We start from the raw sequence: 18,706 nt of genomic DNA, 5'->3' as shown, positions 1-18,706 counted from the left end.
TAGAGAGCAGTGGCATTTGATGAGGATTTCTGTGAGGTTTAGTAACAGATGAAGTAATACTAGACTTCTTTCAGCTGCTCTGACTACATGGGTTAATAGTGAATTTTAGACTTGCCTCTATATAGTATTTCATGGATTCTAAGACTAACATTTTAACGGCTCTGACATTGGACTATGTATCACAATTATATTTAGAAAAATTTTTAGTGGTTCATCAAATAATGGTGTCTTTTAAGTTGATGTCTTAGATTCTTTGAAATATAATATGCAGAATGTAAATATCTCTTTAAACTAGATGTCTGTTTGAACAGAAACAGTTAAAAATCAACATGGGATTAAAAAACTATCACCAGCTGAGGAGTGTAGATTCCTGAGATCTTTGTAGCACTGCTGTTTGATTTGTTGGCATGGTTTTTCACCCTAAATTTTCTTTTGATTTCAGAGAGTGGTTCTTTCTTTTGTCACACGAAGTGTTGAACCCAATGTATTGCCTGTTTGAATATGCAGGGAAGGATAACTACTGCTTGCAGATTAATCCTGCTTCTTACATCAATCCAGATCACCTGAAATACTTTCGTTTTATTGGCAGGTTTATTGCCATGGTAAGTATGAATGGAGAACTGTTGCTCAGCAATACTAAAGCATGTTTCTTTAATCTTCTCATTTGAAATTTTCTCATTACTAAGACCTTATTTTAAGATTGGTTTGTTATCTTTGCCCTTTTCCCAAAAATGTGCCATAATAGATGACAGGGGAGCTTTAGGGGAAGAATTCATCTAACATTCTATTATAAAATTATCATAAATGGTGGTATTATTTTCTTCTCATATAGGCTCTCTTCCATGGGAAATTCATAGACACAGGTTTTTCTTTGCCATTCTATAAACGTATATTGAACAAACCAGTTGGACTCAAGGATTTAGAATCTATTGATCCAGAATTTTACAATTCTCTCATCTGGGTTAAGTAAGTTTGTTTCCATTTAATTTATCAAAATATAATCTTATATGCTTTCATTATGGTGTTGGTAACTTATCCAAACTGTAAGCATGTAATTGGTTTATTGAATTTAAATATTAAACTTGTCTTGGGTTTTAATATGATGGATTTTACAGAATACACCCAATATCTTAGGTAAAAATATGACTTAAGAGTATATAATCTCTCCAGTTTTCTTATTTTGATGCTATAGTTTTATAGTAATTATTGAAGAACACAGTTATTTAAAAAAAAATTTTACGATTGAATTTGTTTAACAAATAGTGTTAATTTCATTTTTGCAGAGAAAACAATATTGAGGAATGTGGTTTGGAAATGTACTTCTCTGTCGATAAAGAAATTTTAGGTGAAATCAAGAGTCATGATTTGAAACCTAATGGTGGCAATATTCTTGTGACAGAAGAAAATAAAGAGGAATATATCAGGTGAGAGAGAATGCTCCTTTTAACATACCATGGCTACAGCACATTGACAGTTGCCTAGTAATACTAGTGGACAGTATTTCAAAAGATAATGTTTGCCTTTTTACTAATCATTATGAGACTTGATCAAGGACATGGACATGATCACTTTCTACAAGTATGTTGAGAGAGGAACAAGGAAAGTGTTATGGGAAGTCAAGGGAGGGAGACATTATTTTTTCTAGTTGTAGTCATGAGCAGAGATACAAAGGCTGGAAAGCACAAGTCACAAGTAGTAAGTAGGGAAGTGTAGTGTGTGATGGTGCTGTAAGGCAGCTCAGAGTTGATATCCCATTCTGCCATGTCCTGCATTTCAGAGGCCACGGAAAATGAGGAAGCTTTAGAAGATGTGGAGGCTAGTAAGTTACAGTAATCCTTAAGAGAACAATTACAGCTACATCCAAATGGTAGATAGAGAAACTACATTATAAGAAATTAAGGACCAAATTCAGTAGACGATCTAAATTTCTTTTAACTAGTCCAGTGGCAGAAAAAATGAGAAGGTAGAACAGATTCTTGTGGAGGCAGCAGGGTAGAGAGAATATGCTCCAGGTGAACTCAAACTAAATTTTACAGAGAATTAATCTAATGGGTACTGATAGGTTTTATACACCCTTTCTTGTTATATTTTCAGTTTTACCACAGTTTGAAGATTATATATAAAGGGATAGAAAAGAATTTTGGTTATATAGAACTTTGATTTTTTAAAAATAGTGCTAGATCACTCTTTTAAAAACCAGCTCTGTAATCACTGTGTCATGTAACATCAAGTCATTGAAAAGAATCTCAAGGGGCGCCTGGGTGATTCAATCAGTTAAGCATCTGCCTTTGGCACAGGTCATGATCCTGGGGTCCTGGGATCAAGCCCTGTGTTGGGCTCCCCGCTCAGCAGGGAGTTTGCTTCTCCCTCTGCTTCTCTACCTGTTCACTCTCTCTCTCTCTCTCTCTCTCTCGCCCCCTCACATAAAATCTTTTTTAAAAGTCAAAGTTGAAATTTAGACTATTTAGTAGAGAATCTTCACTAAAAGTATTTTCATTCAAGGGTTGCTTGGGTGGCTCATTTATGATCTCAGGGTGGTGGGATCCAGCCCCTCTACTGGCTCCTTGCTCAGCAGGGAGTCTGCTGGAGATTTTCTCTCCCTCTCCTTTAGTCAGTCCTCCCCTCCCCGAGTGCCAAACACTCTCATACTCTTGGATGCTTGTGCATGCACTTTCTCTCCCTCTCTTTTTTTTTTTTTTTCTTTTTAAGATTTTATTTATTTATTTGACAGAGATCATACATAGGCGAAGAGGCAGGCAGAGAGAAAGAAGCAGGCTCCCTGCTGAGCAGAGAGCCCTATGCAGGGCTTGATCCCAGGACCCTGGGATCCTGACTTGAGCTGAAGGCAGAGGCTTTAACCCACTGAACCACCCAGGTGCCCCAAACATGCGCTCTCTCTCTTAATTTCTCTCTCTCTCAAATAAATAAATCTTCAAAAAAAAAATTTTATTTAAAAAAACAGCAAGGAGGAATCTGTAAGCTAAAAACTTAAGAGAATTTTAGATTGTATGAGCCCTTTTTAGATGCTGATTAAAGCAGTATGTTAAATTGAGTCAGAATTTGAGAACTGAATACTTGGCTATAAAGGAATTATTTACTTTTTTGTGTGATAATAGAATTGTGGTGGTTTTCAAAATGAGGCTTTATCTTAAAGAGATACATGCTGAATTATTTACGTTTAAAATGATATAGATTGGTGTTGTGTTGAAGCTGGGATATACATAGGATTCATTATATCCTACTTTTATAAATATTTGAAGTTTTTCATAATAAAGTTTTTAAAAATTATTTTTACACTTGGAATTTAAAGGTAAAATCTAAAACTTCCTGATAGCTTTTTTAATATTTATTTACCAGAATGGTAGCTGAATGGAGGTTGTCTCGAGGTGTTGAAGAACAGACACAAGCTTTCTTTGAGGGCTTTAATGAAATTCTTCCCCAGCAGTATTTGCAATACTTTGATGCAAAGGAATTAGAGGTAATGAGTTTTTCTTATTTCCTCTGCAGCATGCTGGTAAATAATGCCTTCAGGTGTCTGCTTTCAGCTCACTTTCTCATCTTTCCAGTAGCAGTAGTATTTTTTATGCTAGCAGGATGTTTTGAAGCATCCCTAGTGGTTTAAAAAGTCCATTAATTTATCAAATAAATAAAAAGTTACCCCCCCAAAAAAGAATTACTATCAAAACTTCTCTACAGTGAATGACTGACTTACCTGAATATGTATATATATATATGACACCATCCATGAAAACTCAACCTTCTTAAGTAATATAGACACAGTTCTTGATGCACAGTTTACACGCCTAAGCCTCCTGATTAATTTGTTTTTTGAAAGTTGTTGAATATTAGTCTTTTCTTCTCTATGTCTAGCAGTTTTATAAGTTGTAAAGAAACCTTTTTTTTTTTTTTTTTTTTTTTAAATCTCCAAAGGTCCTTTTATGTGGAATGCAAGAGATTGACTTGAATGACTGGCAAAGACATGCCATCTACCGCCATTACACTAGGACAAGCAAACAAATCATGTGGTTTTGGCAGGTTTGTCTCGATTTATTTCAATTGGCAGAACATCATAATTTTTTAGAAACTGCTTACCATATATGGAAGAAAGTCACAGAACAAAATGTATCAGTATATTCAGGCCCCTCTTTCCATTCTGTGCATTATAATAAATGAATAGATGATGTAAGTGCTAAGTTATGGAAGCAGCCCAAGTGTCCATTAATAGATGAATGGATCAAGATGGGTGTGTGTGTGTGTGTGTTTGTTTTATAAAATGTTTGTGTATATCAACCACACGCACTGGAATATTACTCAGCCATTAAAAAGAATGAAATTTTATTGAGGGGGTAAGGAATGGACTCTGGTCATTTGTAATATCATGAATGGATTTAGAGGGTATAGTACTAAGTGAAATAAGTCAGCCAGAAAAAGACAAATGCCATATGATTTCACTCATACGGAATTTAAGAAACAGACAAAGAAAAATATAAACCAAGAAACCTACTCTTAACTAGAGAGAGCAAACTGATGGTTATCAGAGCGGACATGTGGGAGTGGGTAAAATTGGTGAAGGGGTTTAAGAGTAGACTCACCGTGACAAGCACTGAGTAATGTATAGAATTGTTGAATCACTATATTGTACTCCTGAAACTAATATAATACTACATGTTTATGCTGGAATTAAATTTTTTAAAAAAGATTATAACATTTTTAAAAACTATTGCTGAGTAAGCAACACACACCTTTTACCTTTGCCCAGGGTATAAGACAACCTCAGATGATGATTCCCCTGCATTTGATCTAAATGCTTTTGGAATTTTATGGAACTGTCTAAAGTATGGTTTTCATCCTTCATACCTCATTAAGAATTATATAATGTTCAGAAGGCAAAACTTAAGGGAGCAACCTGGTTTGGAATCACAGTGGTGTGTCTTTAAAAAAAAAAAGCCTTCTATAAGCACATGAGAAGATGCTCAAATCACTAATCATTAGGGAAGTGCAAATCAAAACCACAGTGAGACACCATTTCATTCCATTACTGTCATGGCTATTACCAAGAAACAGAAAATAATCATCCTTGTTGAGAATGTACAGAAATTGGAACTCTCTTGTATTGCTGGTAGGAATGTAAAATGGTGCACAACTGTGGAAAACAATTTGATGGCTCCTCAAAAAGCAAATATAAATTAACGTATCCAGCAGTTCTCCTAGGTATACCCAAAGGAAGTGAAAGCAAGACTCAAACACATACTTCTATACCTACCTTCATAACAGCGTTACTCACCATAGCGAAAAGGTAGATGCAATTTAATTGCCATCTATAGGCAAATGGATAAACAAAATGTGGTGTTCACATACAATGGAATATCATCCAGCCTTAAAGAGAAGGGAAGTTCTTTTTTTTTATTAACATATAATTTATTATTTGTTTCAGGGATACAGGTCTGTGATTCATCACACAATACATAATGCTCCCCACAACTTATATCCTCCCCAGTGTCTATCACCCAGCCACCCCATCCCTCCCACCCCCTTCTACTCCAGCAACCCTCAGGAGAAAGGAAATTCTGACAGGCTGCAACAGGGGTAAACCTTAAGAATATTATTCTGAGTGAAATAAGCTAATCACAAAAGGACAAATATTGTATGAGTCCATGATTCCATTTATATGAGATCTCTAGAATAGGCAAATTCATAGAGACAAAGTAGAACAGAGGTTAACAAGGGTGGTTGGGGGATGAGAAGATACATTTCATGAATTCAGAGTTTTTGTTTAGGGTCACAAAGTTCTGGAAATAGTGGTAATAGCTATTTATCAGTGTGAACATACTTAATGCCATTGAACTGTGTGCTTAAAATGAAAAATTAAATGTATTTTACCACAATAAGAAAATAAAATTTTAAAAGATGTCTGTTACTTATATAAAGAAATTCATAAGGGGGTGCCTGAGTGGTCAGTGGGTCAAGCTTCTGCCTTTGGGTTGGGTCATGATCTCAGGGTCCTGGGATCAAGCCCCGCATGGAGCTCTGCTCAGCAGGGAACCTACTTCCCCCTCACTCTCTGCCTGCCCGTCAGCCTACTTGTGATCTCTCTTTCTCTCTCTCTGTCAAATAAATAAATAAAATCTTCAAAAAAAAATTAATAAGAAACCCAGATGAACTGAACTTCTATAGCAAATAGAATTAGCATTTTAAAATACTTGACAGTGGGGCGCCTGGGTGGCTCCCCACTGAAGCCTTTGCCTTCAGCTCAGGTCATGATCCCAGGATCCTGGGATCCAGCCCTGCATCAGGCTTTCTGCTCAGCAGGGAGCCTGCTTCCCCTCCTCTCTCTCTGCCTGCTTCTCTGCTTGCATGTACTCTCTCTCTCTCTGCCAAATAAATAAATAAATTCTTAAAAAAAATAAAAAATAAAAAAATACTTGACAGTAGTACAATATTTACAAAAAATATTTGGCTGAGTCAAAACATTTGTGCTACAGGCTGGAAGGCATCTTCCATAAACCTAATGTTTTGAGCCAGAGTTGTAGGAGTTGGAAGCCACCTGATTCTGATAGTATGTAGCTACACCAAAACCTAGCAAACATTAAAAGAAGGAGGTTATTGAGATATATCTGGATCAGAATTCTAGGAGCTTGATTTCATGTATTCATAAAATTTAAAAAGTCCAGACTCACTCAAGCTCTGTGTCCTGTGTAACCACATGAGTATCCTATAGGACAAGCCTATCTGGGAGGTAAAATAAGGGCTTCTCTGAAAGAGCTCATCTTGAGGCTTTGAGTAGGGAGCTCTTAGGCCCAGGGCACCCTCCTTTTTCTGTCTCCCTAAAAGGATATGGTCCTAAGATTTATATCGGGGAAGGTTGGCAGGGCTTCGACAAACATGGAGAAACATCCATCCACAGTAGTGGGGTATAGTCATTATTATCTAGTGCATCTAACACTGGGAGTTCATTTGAAATGATTGTTTATTATTCTTATTTATGCTAAACGTAACATAGGACCTATATATCTCTTTACGTGTGTGTGTATGTTTTTTTAACAGTTTGTTAAAGAAATTGATAATGAGAAGAGAATGAGACTTCTGCAGTTTGTTACTGGAACCTGCCGATTGCCAGTTGGAGGATTTGCTGACCTCATGGGTATGTATACAGGATCACTTTTCCTTTACAGAAAATTACCACACAGTTATATCAAATCAATGTCTATAAAACTTACCAGAAATAACAAAGAATAGACATTTTCCTAACCAGTCACAGTTACCCTGGATTTGTGTAAACTTTTAATTCACTTTGTAGTCTTTACCCCTAGAAATTTTTAACCTAAGGCTGGATCCCACATTTTAACTTCATAGGATAGCAATATTCTATATGTAAATCTGTTTGGTCATTCAGTCATTGGTAAACATTTTAGAGTCTCCTATGAGCCAGGCACTTTTGATTGTATTGTACTATATTTTAATGAGTTTAACAGTCTTCTCTATTATACCTGGAGCTCCTTGAGATACAGATCCATATTTTCATCTTTTTATTTCTGGTGCCTCGCATAGTGCTTGTCACATGGTATTCACTGATCAAAATGTGTGTTGTTTGGACATGAATGACCATGAAAATACTTTTGTGATTGATAATAAAGTAAATTCAAATCTTTAACACCAGCATTATGCCAAGTACCACAGGAGAACAGAAGTTAAGATCCCTAAGTCTGTTTCAGCTAAAGCAGAAGTAAAAAACTAAGTAGGCAATTTTGGATACAGTGACTAAAAACCAGACCAGAAGAATTTTGGCCATTACTCTGAGGGTATTGGAAGCTGTGGAAATTTTTGAAGAGAGGAAAACTTGCTGAAGCTGAATATTAGGAAGACTTGATAGCAAGGTATAGCATACATTAAAGGATAAGGGAAACCCTGAAGAGAGGAAGAAAATATTGGGGCAGTTAATCTTAGGAGATGGAGGTAGGGACGGAAAAGAAGGGATAAATGCTAGAGAAGTTCCAAAGGTAGCAACAGAACTTGATTAGAGATTAGAAGATGAGCTATAAAGGAAGAATGTCAAGGATAAAACCATGTTTTGAAAAATGGAGAAATGGAGAAGTTACAAAGTGTAAAGAACATGGTTTAGAGGTTTTGAGGGAAGATAATGAATGGCTTAGAAACTCGAGTTCAAGGTGATAGCCAGACAACAGAAGAATACCAGGAAGCCAGAGGGACAGTTGAGTGGGTGTTGCCAAAGTATGAGTAGAACAGTGACACATGAAGCTATTAGAATAGGTTGGCTAATGCAGAAATGGAATATAAAGAGTAGAGGACTGATGCTTAGAAACACTTGTATTTAGGGATGAGACAGAAATAGCCTAGAGGCAACCTTAAAAGGATTTAGAGCCAGAGAGGGAAGAGGAGAAATAAATATTCTGTCTCTCAGAAGCAATATAGAAAGGAGATTTTTTAATCCAGCTCTAGAGAGGTCTCAGAGAATGTTTATTATTACTAAGTAAATTTTTGGAGAGGGGTACCTTTTGAGAATGTTGTCTTAATTTGAAAAAGAAAAACCATGTTGGTGGGTCAGGAAATAAGGTAGTATCATAATAAGGAAAAAAGTGGCCTAAGTTTCAGTATAAACTAGAAACCTAATCATTTAAGAGATAACTAGATCTGCCCTTGGGAATAATATTTGGGGTTGGATGGAGCTCTAATATAGGAGGATACCTGTGGAAGGCGGAGAGGAGATTGTGGTTCATAGAATTTTAGAGGCCATCTGGTTTAACCTTCCACTCAGTGTAGGAGGAGGAAGTTATAAGAATAATGTATATAACAATGTAATGTGTTGGATTTCAACTTTGACAGATCTAACATCCCTTTTCTGTAACAAATATTTATAATATCCTCTACAATATTCTGGAATAAAACTGGAAGACATGAAATAAAAGTACCTACAATCTCAAAAAAATACAAAAACTTAGCCTAACTAAAATTTTTAAGAAGCGACTTATAGGGTGGTTGGGTTATGGGAGGGTATGTGCTATGATGAGTGCTGTCAAGTGTGTAAGCCTGATGATTCACAGACCTGTACCCTGGGGCAAATAATACATTATATGTTAATTTTTTTTAAGTGACTTATAATGAAATAATACTTTAGTCAGTGTATATTTCGGAAAAACTGTTAGAAGACACTAGCTAATAGGTAATTGTTCCTACTTAAAAGGTTTGGGTTTAAGATGAGATCAGAAAGCTTTCTCTATAATAAACACTGGAATATGAAAGAACAGACAGAAAGAGCAAGAAATAGAGATATCTGGGTGGCTCAGTTGGTTAAGCATGTGCCTTTGGCTCAGGTCATGATTCCAGGGTCCTGAGATCCAGTCCGGTGTCAGGCTCCCTGCTCAGCGGGGAGCCTGCTTCTTCCTCTCCCTGCTGCTTCCCTGAAAGTCTGCTCACTTTCTCGCTCTGACAAATAAATAAATAAAACCTTTAAAAGAAAAGAAACGGCAAGAAATAATAGGCTTAAGTATGGTAAGAAAAAGAGGGAGGGACAGCTGGGTGGCTCAGTTAGTGTAGCATCCAACTCTTGATCTCGGCTCAGGTCTTGATTTCATGGTTGTGAGCTCAAGCCCCACGCTGGGCTCCATGCTGCTGTGGAACCTACTTAGAAAAGAAAGAAAAACAGGGAAATAATCTAAATGAAGTAGGGATAATAGACTTGCCAGAATAAATTAGAGATGATCAAAGTGGAGAAAAATGAGGTAGTATCTATGATGAAATTCCACTGATACATAGAAAGTCCTCGGAGACCATATTATTTGAAAGTTGAAATGGGTTGAAAATAGGAATATAGGTGCAAGAGTCCACATGAAACTTGTGTGGCTTAGGGGCAATGTCAGAATAAGATTGAAAACAGGCAACCTAAAAATAATTTCAGTATGTATAATGTATACAACTTGATGTCTTACCATTCCGTAAAGTTTTAGAAAGCACTTAGGATGATATGATATATTTGAAAGATAGCTTTACTGGTGAAATTCACTAAGATCCCTTCATTTCCTATTTTTCTCTTTTAGTATTTGATTCTGTCTTTTTAATGCAATCCAGACTCTTCTGTTATATATTAATTAGCACTATTAAAATGTTCTATTCTTTGTGGTTAGAAATGCTGTAATATATTGACTAGAGAGAATGTTCAGAGTGAGTTAATGTAATTTTTAGTTTAATTATTTAATAATTTTAACTGTCGTTTTTCATAATCACCATTTCCTATCTTACTGGGCTTTTCATGTTAACTGTGCAAATACTTTGATGTTATTCAATCAGAAGTACTACCAGTGCTTATTTGTACTGGTCAAGGGGGACATGAGGACATGAGAAAATTCTTTGAGTGTGACTGCCCCACACATTGCCAACATTCAGTTTGCCTGGCCCATTCTAAAGTGCAGTAACACCACCAATCATTGTAACTACCAATAAATACTTTCTAGGGATTGGTAGTGACCTTTTAGAAAACCAGTGCTTTAGGATCACCATTCACTCTGTTGACAACAGAAGGTAACTGAGAGGAGAGACAAGAAGTGGGTTCTTTTTTTTTTTTTTTTTTTTTTTTAAAGTATTTTATTTATTTATTTGACAGAGAGAGATCACAAGTAGGCAGAGAGGCAGGAAGAGAGAGAGGAGGAAGCAGGCTCCCTGCTGAGCAGAGAGCCTGATGTGGGGCTCGATCCCAGGACCCTGGGATCATGACCTGAGCTGAAGGCAGAGGCTTAACCCACTGAGCCACCCAGGCGCCCCAAGAAGTGGGTTCTAAGTATATAAGGTTTCTGTAGGACCTATAAGCACAAGCACTGTTAATATTGAATTCACTAGATTATATTAAAACAAGCTTTATTGTTTAAGACGGTTGTAGTTTTCCTGTTGTGTTTAAAGCTAAAATTAAGCTTTTTCGGTGTTCTGTTATTAGGTGAGGTATATTAGTTATAGCATTCTGTTATTCTGGCAAAGTAATGCCAGATAAAACTGCATTTTCTTCTCTTGGGCATACATTAACAAAATGGTTCTCAAACTTTAGCACTCTTCAGAATCACCTGGAAGCCTGTTCAGACGCACATTGCTTAGCCTTACCTCAAAGTTTCTGATTCAGTTCGGTAGGCTTTGGTTAGGGCCCATGGATTTGTGTTTGGTTTTGGTTTTTTCCTTTGAAAGATTTTACTTATTTTAGAGAGAGAGTGTGCACAAGTCGGGGAAGGGGAAGAAGGAGAGCCAGAAACCCAAGCAGAATCCACACTAGCACGGAGCCTGATGCAGGGCTTCATTTCATGACCCTGAGATCATGACCTGAGCTGAAATCAACTAGTCAGAGGCTTGACCGACTGAGATATCCAGGAGCCCAGATTTGTGGTTCTGATAAGGTCCTGGGTGATGCTGATGCTGCAGGACTGAGGGGGTCACAATTTGAGAACCACCAAGTGTCAAACTGTTGATGATTTCACTGTTTTAGGGAGTAATGGACCACAAAAATTCTGCATTGAAAAAGTTGGAAAAGAAAATTGGTTACCCAGAAGTCATACGTGGTAAGTAAAATCAGAAAGAGTAGAGAAAATATCTTTTTTCCAGTTACCCTGTAGATATTAAAGCCTGTTGGAAATTAGAAATGAAATATTTTCCCCATGGTATTGAATTATTTTTTTATAGCTTTAGCAAGGCATAATTTATATACAGTAAAACTACTAAAGGTCATAAGGTTATCCATTTAAATTCAGTGATATTTAGAAGATTACAGAGTAGTAACCATCAACTAATTTTAGATTATTTCTGTCACTCCAGAATGACTCCTTATGGCCCTTTGCAGTCAGTCCCTTTTCCAAGCCATGGATTTTTTTTTTAATGTGATATTAGGAAAACTTTTAACTTTTCTCTGAAAGCAGAAGATACCAACTTTTCATAGTTTTGGGGAGAACAGAAATATTTTCTTACTATAAATGTAGCTTAACCACATTTCCAAAAATGTACAGAACTAAAAACAACCCTAATTTTAATTCATAATACAATATGTAGGAATCCCACCTAACATCAACAGTATTTGAACTGTATTTTGTGAGACATTTCAGTAACCTTGCTGGATATTCCTTTATTTTCCCCATCTGCCCTTTATATTTGTTTTAGTGTCTGTTCCTTTATATTTTGATTCATATACATACATGTGGTTTTTAAAAAAATAACATTGCCACATTTGTTGGAAATCAATTTACCATAAATAAATACATGAGTTTATTTTGAGATTCCTGGATCTATTTCATTGATCTGTTTGTTTTTCCTTAATGGTAGTACCACACTGTCTTGATTACTATAGCTTTGTAATAAGTTTTGAAATTAGGAGGTTTGAATTCTCCAACTTTTTCAAGATCATTTTGGATATTCTCAGTCCTTTGGATTTCCGTATGAATTTTAGGATCTGCTTGTCCATTTCTACAAAGAGGTCAAGTGGGATTTTGATACAAATTTCTCTGAATGTATAGATCAGTTTTGGGGGGATACTTATTCTTTTTGAAGCTATTATAAATGGAATTGTTTCCTTAATTTCATTTCAGATTGTTAAGATTATTGCTAGTGTACAGAAATACTGTTGATTTTTGTACATTCATCTTGTACACATGCACATTTTTTATTTGACCTTGTCTTTTTTTCAAACTTGGAACAGACTGTGCCGTTATACTCCTGTGAACAGTTTTTCTCAGTCACATACAAAACCCAGCCTCATTAGTTTGTCAAGTTCCAAGTTTTCATTTGCAAGAAGTAACAAAAGTTACAATTATAGACTTATTTTCTCTTTGTGGATAGCATTATTTTTTCTGATGTCAAACATCTGCCTAGGCCTTATCCTTAAAATATAGCAGAAGGCCCAAAACCTTAATGGCAAACTCAGTGCCTTATGAAGGTGGTAATAATGTAGCCCCAAATTAGAAGATGTCCTTTAAGACCTCACAGGTAAGAATAGGACAAGAAATTCAGTAGGACTAGAATATTAGATACTAAAGCAGAAAATTGTTTCTTAAAGTAGTACACAGTCCCTGACTTAAGATGGTTTGACTTAAGATTTCTTGACTGACTTTATGATGGTGTGAAAATAATATGCATTTGGTAGAAACTGTACTTCGAATTTTTAATTTTATCTTTTCTTTGGCTAGCAATATATGTATGATATTCCCTCATGATGCTGGGCAGTGGTAGTGAATTGTGTCTCCCATTCAGCCAGCAGTCATGAGGGTAAACAACCCAGTGTATTTAAACCAGTCTATATCCATACAACTATTCTGTTTTTCACTTTGAGTACATTATTCAATAAATTACATGATATTCAACAATTTATTATAAAATAGGTTTTATGTTCAATAATTGTGCCCAGCTATAGGCTAATGAAGGTGTTCTTAACACATTTAAGGTAGGCTAAGTTACGATATTTGGCAGGTTAGATTTATTAAAATGCATTTTTTACTTACGATACTTTTAATTTATCATAGGGTTTATCCACATGTAACCCATGTCAGGGAAGATCTGTACTTAAAACCTGTATTTACTGTCTAGCCCTCCACAGAAAAAGTTTGCTGGCCACTAATCTAGATTAAGGAGAGTATGAGAGGACTAACTCTTGCCCCTGTGTTGTATAAACACTTGTTCTTCATTCTACCCTAAAAGGTAAATATTGTTACTCCCATACTACCAAAGAAGAAACCAAAATTGAGAAAGGTAAAAGCAATGTTCAAAGGCCCAGTGACAGAGCTGGGATTTGAACTCATTTTTACCTGACTTTAAAACCAGTGTTGTTATATACTACACTGCTCATATGATTCTTTGTATATTTCCTTTTCTCAAGCTAACAATTCTTACTTTTAGTTTTAATCGCCTGGACCTGCCACCCTACAAGAGCTATGAGCAACTGAAGGAAAAGCTGTTATTTGCCATTGAAGAAACAGAAGGATTTGGACAAGAGTAACTTCTCCAAGAACTTGTGCCACCAAAGGACAAGAACTTAATTGCAACGTCTGTCCTTTTCCTTCTCTGCTTGTTGCACATCTTGTTGTAAAATTGGGCTGTGACTGTTTAGAGAGTTATTTGAGTGTAAGTAAATTAATGTTATCATTGAGATTTATCTCCCAGTGATTCTGGATTTCTGCTCAATATTTCCAGAAATCAGATCTGCAAATGACCAGTCAAATCTTACTTAACATGAGATTTAACACAGCAATGAAATCTGCCTTGTCTTATTCCACTAGATTGTTACCTTAACAACAGTTTTGTATATGTGTGTCAAAAGTCTCACTTGGAAGTAGATTTTTTTCTTTTAGAGATTTCTGCAGATATTCAGGGACGTCCTTTGGTAAATGAAATATTAAGACCTTAAGCCTCTTGGTAAGAGGTATTTATTAAAAGTGCAAACTCAGCCCAGCTTCTGGGGATGTGAGTGAACTTCTGGCTTGTGCTCTCCCTCTCATTTCAGCCTGGCCTGACTGTTGTTTTTCCTTTCCGGAGCATGAATTCATGCATCATTTTGCTGGTATCGTTGGAAAGTGATACAAGACTCTTGCATCGCTCTACAAAGTAGTTTGGTTACTTTGAATTCAGGGAGAAGTTGGTCCCAGCCTGCAAATGACCCTATAACTTTCTTCATTTGGAAGTTTGTTTTAATTGCCTTGCAAATACTAAACTTTACAAACAATATTAACACTGTGCTTCCTTCACGGTCGTTTTATAAAAGTTAAATCTAGAATTGGAATTAATTTGGATAAATTCATCCAAGGCCATCATTGACAATTTTTGTATGTTCCTATATATAAATTGTATCTATAATTTCATCATAATCCAGCAACTTCAGTTATATTTAATTATTGCTAAGGAGTTCAAGTTATAACTAGAGTACTTTACACCCAAAGAAAGAGGTCAGTGAAACATTCTCTAAATTACATTTTCATTAGGGAGGGAGAACTGTGGTACTGGCTAAAAAGAAGGGAGTAATAACATTTACTAGCAATACATTTCTAGTAACCACAGAAATGTATTCTCTGTATGAATTAAAAGTCTTCAAACTTATCATTTCTCTCACACCTTGGAATAGTCTTTTCCATTCTTGACATTGTCTGAATTGGATACTCTCTTCACTCCTAAAAATTTTAACAGGCTTTCCTTTTTATCCCCCATGACTATTTAATTTCATCCTGCTCCATTAGTATCTGATTAGTGCACTTTTGAACATCTCTGTAGTTAATTATTTTAACTTGGCCTAACTTAGACTCCGTCAGGAAGGCTGCTGTCAGGGATTTGACTTTATGGATAGTGGGATGAAGCCTCAGTCAAATGAGAGCCCATCACAGCTAAACCCTGAGGACAGCCTCATAATTCGTGAAACAGGACTTTAGCAGGTTTCAGTAGCATAACATGAACAAGTAGCACTGAGCCAAAAATAAGCAGAGTAGCAAACCCCTGTTCCATATGGAAGGAAAATGGTTTTTCTTTGTCCCTAACTACTCTTACATCCTGGAACAACAACAAAAACATTTTTAAACTTGTGTACCTGTGCTCTAAAACACTGCCATCATAAAGCAGACTTAAGTGAGTTAAAGGGTTGCCTCATCTAGAAATTGTCAGTGTAAAGGGGGAGATTAGGTTCTCCCCAACCCTATCTTTATTTTGTTTTTTATTCCATATACTCCAGGAAATGTATGGTCTCTAAAAGCCCTAGTTGTTTCCAAAGTAGGGGGAAAATGCTACTGCTTTGTCTTACAGAGCGAATGTCTGCCAACTACCCATTCATTATATAAATCTGAACTTTGGTAATATATGGCTGTGGAGATTAAGCCTTCTATAAAGACTTACTATGGAGGTGAATTCTCATTAAAATGTAGTTATCTACAATATTTACTAGAGATTTATGAGATTAAATTAAATAATGTAAGAAAGTAGACCTTTTTTTGTTCTACATAATGCTTGATGATTCATTTAGGGACCTAGAAATATTGTGTGAAAATGTATAAATATCACCCTAAAGGCTTTTCTGCCCTATATTTTTAAAATACAGAATAGTTATATTTGAAGTAGCCCTGGCCCTAGTTCTATAGGGCTTGGCTATTTAATATTTTTATGGAAGAAACGTTTAGTTCTGGAAAAGGTAAATGCTTGTATATATTTTTGCAGCCTGGGATCTCCCTTACTCCATTTCTTCCTTAATTTAAGTGGCCACATGTATATGTCTTCCCTGCTGTGTTAGGAAAATGGGGGCTGGATATCCCAAGAATCAGAGGTTATATAAAAATACTACAGATAGACAGCAAACATAAATACCTACCAAATGCTATTTTAAATTTTGGTCCAAACTGAACATTTGGAAATAGATTTATTGTAAGTGTTCAATTAGAGCGATTTCTTAAATCTGAACTAAATTGCTTTTAGAGTCCTTTTTCTTTGTAAGCATTGTAAATGCTAATAAACCCTGTTAATTTTTTTTACTGCATGTTATGTTGAAATAAAAACAAAGTAAAATGAGCAATTGCCTTATTCTTCTGCTCTTTTGGGTAATTGGGGAAGGCAGCATTTCACAGCCTGGGTCAGGAGGGAAGGATCTCACTTGTTATCAGAGTGGTTTAAAACTGATCCAGCAGCTCATAACAATAAATTCCTGCTCTGTCTTTTATGATCTTGTATCAGAGTGCAGAAGAATATAATTTCATAAGACTTACAATAACTCTATTTAAAATTCAGGTATTAATTTTTTATCAAGAGATTGACATCAATGTCAGTGGATCAGAAATTTAAGTGAAAAATTACTTACTTGCCCACAAAGATCTCATCCTAAATGAATTATTTCAGTCAAGCCCACTCTGCCACTTTTTATTTATCTGGTTAATAATCTAAAACGTTATCAGGGGTGACTCATGGGGTTATTAGACTTACTCTATTTCTACACCCTCCTTGTTTTGGATATAATTCCATCTGAACTCCTTTAGGTTAATTACTTCTACTTAATATTGTTGGTATCTCCAGCCCCCCCTTATTTTTTGTTTTTCTCTTATTAGAGTTATATACAAAAGTATTTGTATATATGGTATGCTTTCATTTACTAAAAACCAGGAATGGCAGCACTGGATTGTATATTACTGTATTGGAGTTCCTTTGTTTTCTTGAACTGTAACTTCAAATACTCAGGTAACTCTACAAATATCACAGGGAGTCAAGTGCTCTTATAAAAGTCCTTCAAGGGGCTGCCTCACTTGCATTTCCTTAAAAGATGTAAGACTGCATTTATAATTAAACTTTTTTGGTCCTTTATTTGCACACTGTTCTGTTAGTTTGAGCAGGGAGGTTTTCCCTAACTACAGTGAAGCCTTCTTTCTTTCTATATGATTGAATCATATGGATTTCTGCCTCTCTGCTTTTCTGAGTGGGCAGGTTATAATCTGTCTGTACTGTGGAGTAGGTAGAAAAAACTGGAAAGACCTACTGGGATGAGACTGGATTTGTCCCCTATGTTGAAGAGAACAAAAATGAAGACATCTGCTTTTCTAAGACAACTAAAGGTGCTCTAAAACAGGACCCCAGCATGGGTGCTGAGTAGACAACCATCAGTTCGTTACCAAGATTAACCTCAAAATGCTGTCCTACTCTCCAGCTTCAGTAGACCTTTTTCTTGTTAAGAAACCATGCTCTCATTTAAAATAGAATCAGCGGTGAGAGGCTAAGGGGATTTGTTTTGTTTTTTGGTTTCGTTTTTAATGCTGAACTAACAGTGACTAGAGGACAGAAACTGCAGTTCCTTCCCAGGTCCTGAGAAGTAGACCCTATCCTGCTTAATGTTTCAAATAAGCAACTAGAATGATCTGGTTTCAGTGTGGCTGAGAAAAGGGATGGGGGGAACTGATCTCTCCCAGCATATAGAAATTTTCCATGGGAAGTAGTTGTTCTTACATTTGGCTTCTGGCCCCAAACCATACAAAACAACTTCAAACAAGACTAGCTGTGGCCAACTGACCCTGTTATCTGGACTTTTAGGAAATGTCTCCTATTGCATAGCTCTAGAACAGAAATTGCTGTCACTTCCAGCTTATTTCAATTATCAAGTCTGTTTGTCTGGAGGGCTCCTCTGTGGCCAGGACATTTGCGGACAGGATTCCATGATCATCTTGCTATTTGGCTAGGAGAAGAGGGTCTTCAGTAAAGACCTCAGAAGGACAGTGTTTGTCCCTTATTAACAGGTTCCCATTAAGCAAAGTTCTGTGGGCAAGAGGGTTTCCTCAAGGCACCCCACAGGACAGGACCTTGAGAATTTGCAGTCATACCTACAAATCACTGAAAACACTCATACTGTTATTTTCCTCATGTAATTCAGACCTGCTCTTCTGTCTTCCCCATCCTAGCAACCAATACCACACCTATATTCACTTAGTCCCAGGACAACTATCAACATTTATTACTATGTCCCAATCTTGGGTTAGATATGCCACATGTAACTGTCAGTCTTCCTGGCCACTTTCAGGGATGATTATTTCTATTTTACAGATAGTAAAATGGAGGCTCAGTGATGAACTTGAGGCCATTCAGTGGCAAGAGTACAAACTGGAATTCTGGATTGTGACTCCAAAGCCTGCCTGCCTGCCTAAACGTTTACATTCTATTAATAGTAATGTTAACCTTGAACCTCTGATTAAGATGGTGTCTGCCCAGTTTTCTCACTTTAAAG

General features: G+C 36.3%; 1 protein-coding gene across 5 annotated transcripts in view; it reads left to right on the top strand.

Annotated features, from left to right (window-relative positions):
* ITCH (itchy E3 ubiquitin protein ligase) overlaps positions 1-17,298 on the top strand; it is a 131,373-nt gene extending 114,075 nt beyond the window's left edge. For all 5 annotated transcript variants that reach the window (XM_032350908.1, XM_032350909.1, XM_032350910.1 and 2 more), the window contains 8 exons: positions 443-602; positions 833-966; positions 1,284-1,424; positions 3,358-3,478; positions 3,931-4,035; positions 7,045-7,141; positions 11,480-11,552; positions 13,873-17,298. In XM_032350908.1, the coding sequence (XP_032206799.1) occupies positions 443-602; positions 833-966; positions 1,284-1,424; positions 3,358-3,478; positions 3,931-4,035; positions 7,045-7,141; positions 11,480-11,552; positions 13,873-13,972 (931 nt within the window). In that variant the 3' untranslated portion in view covers positions 13,973-17,298. The remainder of the gene's footprint in view (positions 1-442; positions 603-832; positions 967-1,283; positions 1,425-3,357; positions 3,479-3,930; positions 4,036-7,044; positions 7,142-11,479; positions 11,553-13,872) is intronic.
* Positions 17,299-18,706: the final 1,408 nt, after the last annotated feature.

Source organism: Mustela erminea, chromosome 7 (assembly GCF_009829155.1).
Source record: "Mustela erminea isolate mMusErm1 chromosome 7, mMusErm1.Pri, whole genome shotgun sequence".
Lineage (NCBI taxonomy): Eukaryota > Metazoa > Chordata > Mammalia > Carnivora > Mustelidae > Mustela > Mustela erminea.
This window is presented reverse-complemented; position numbering and strand designations above follow the sequence as displayed.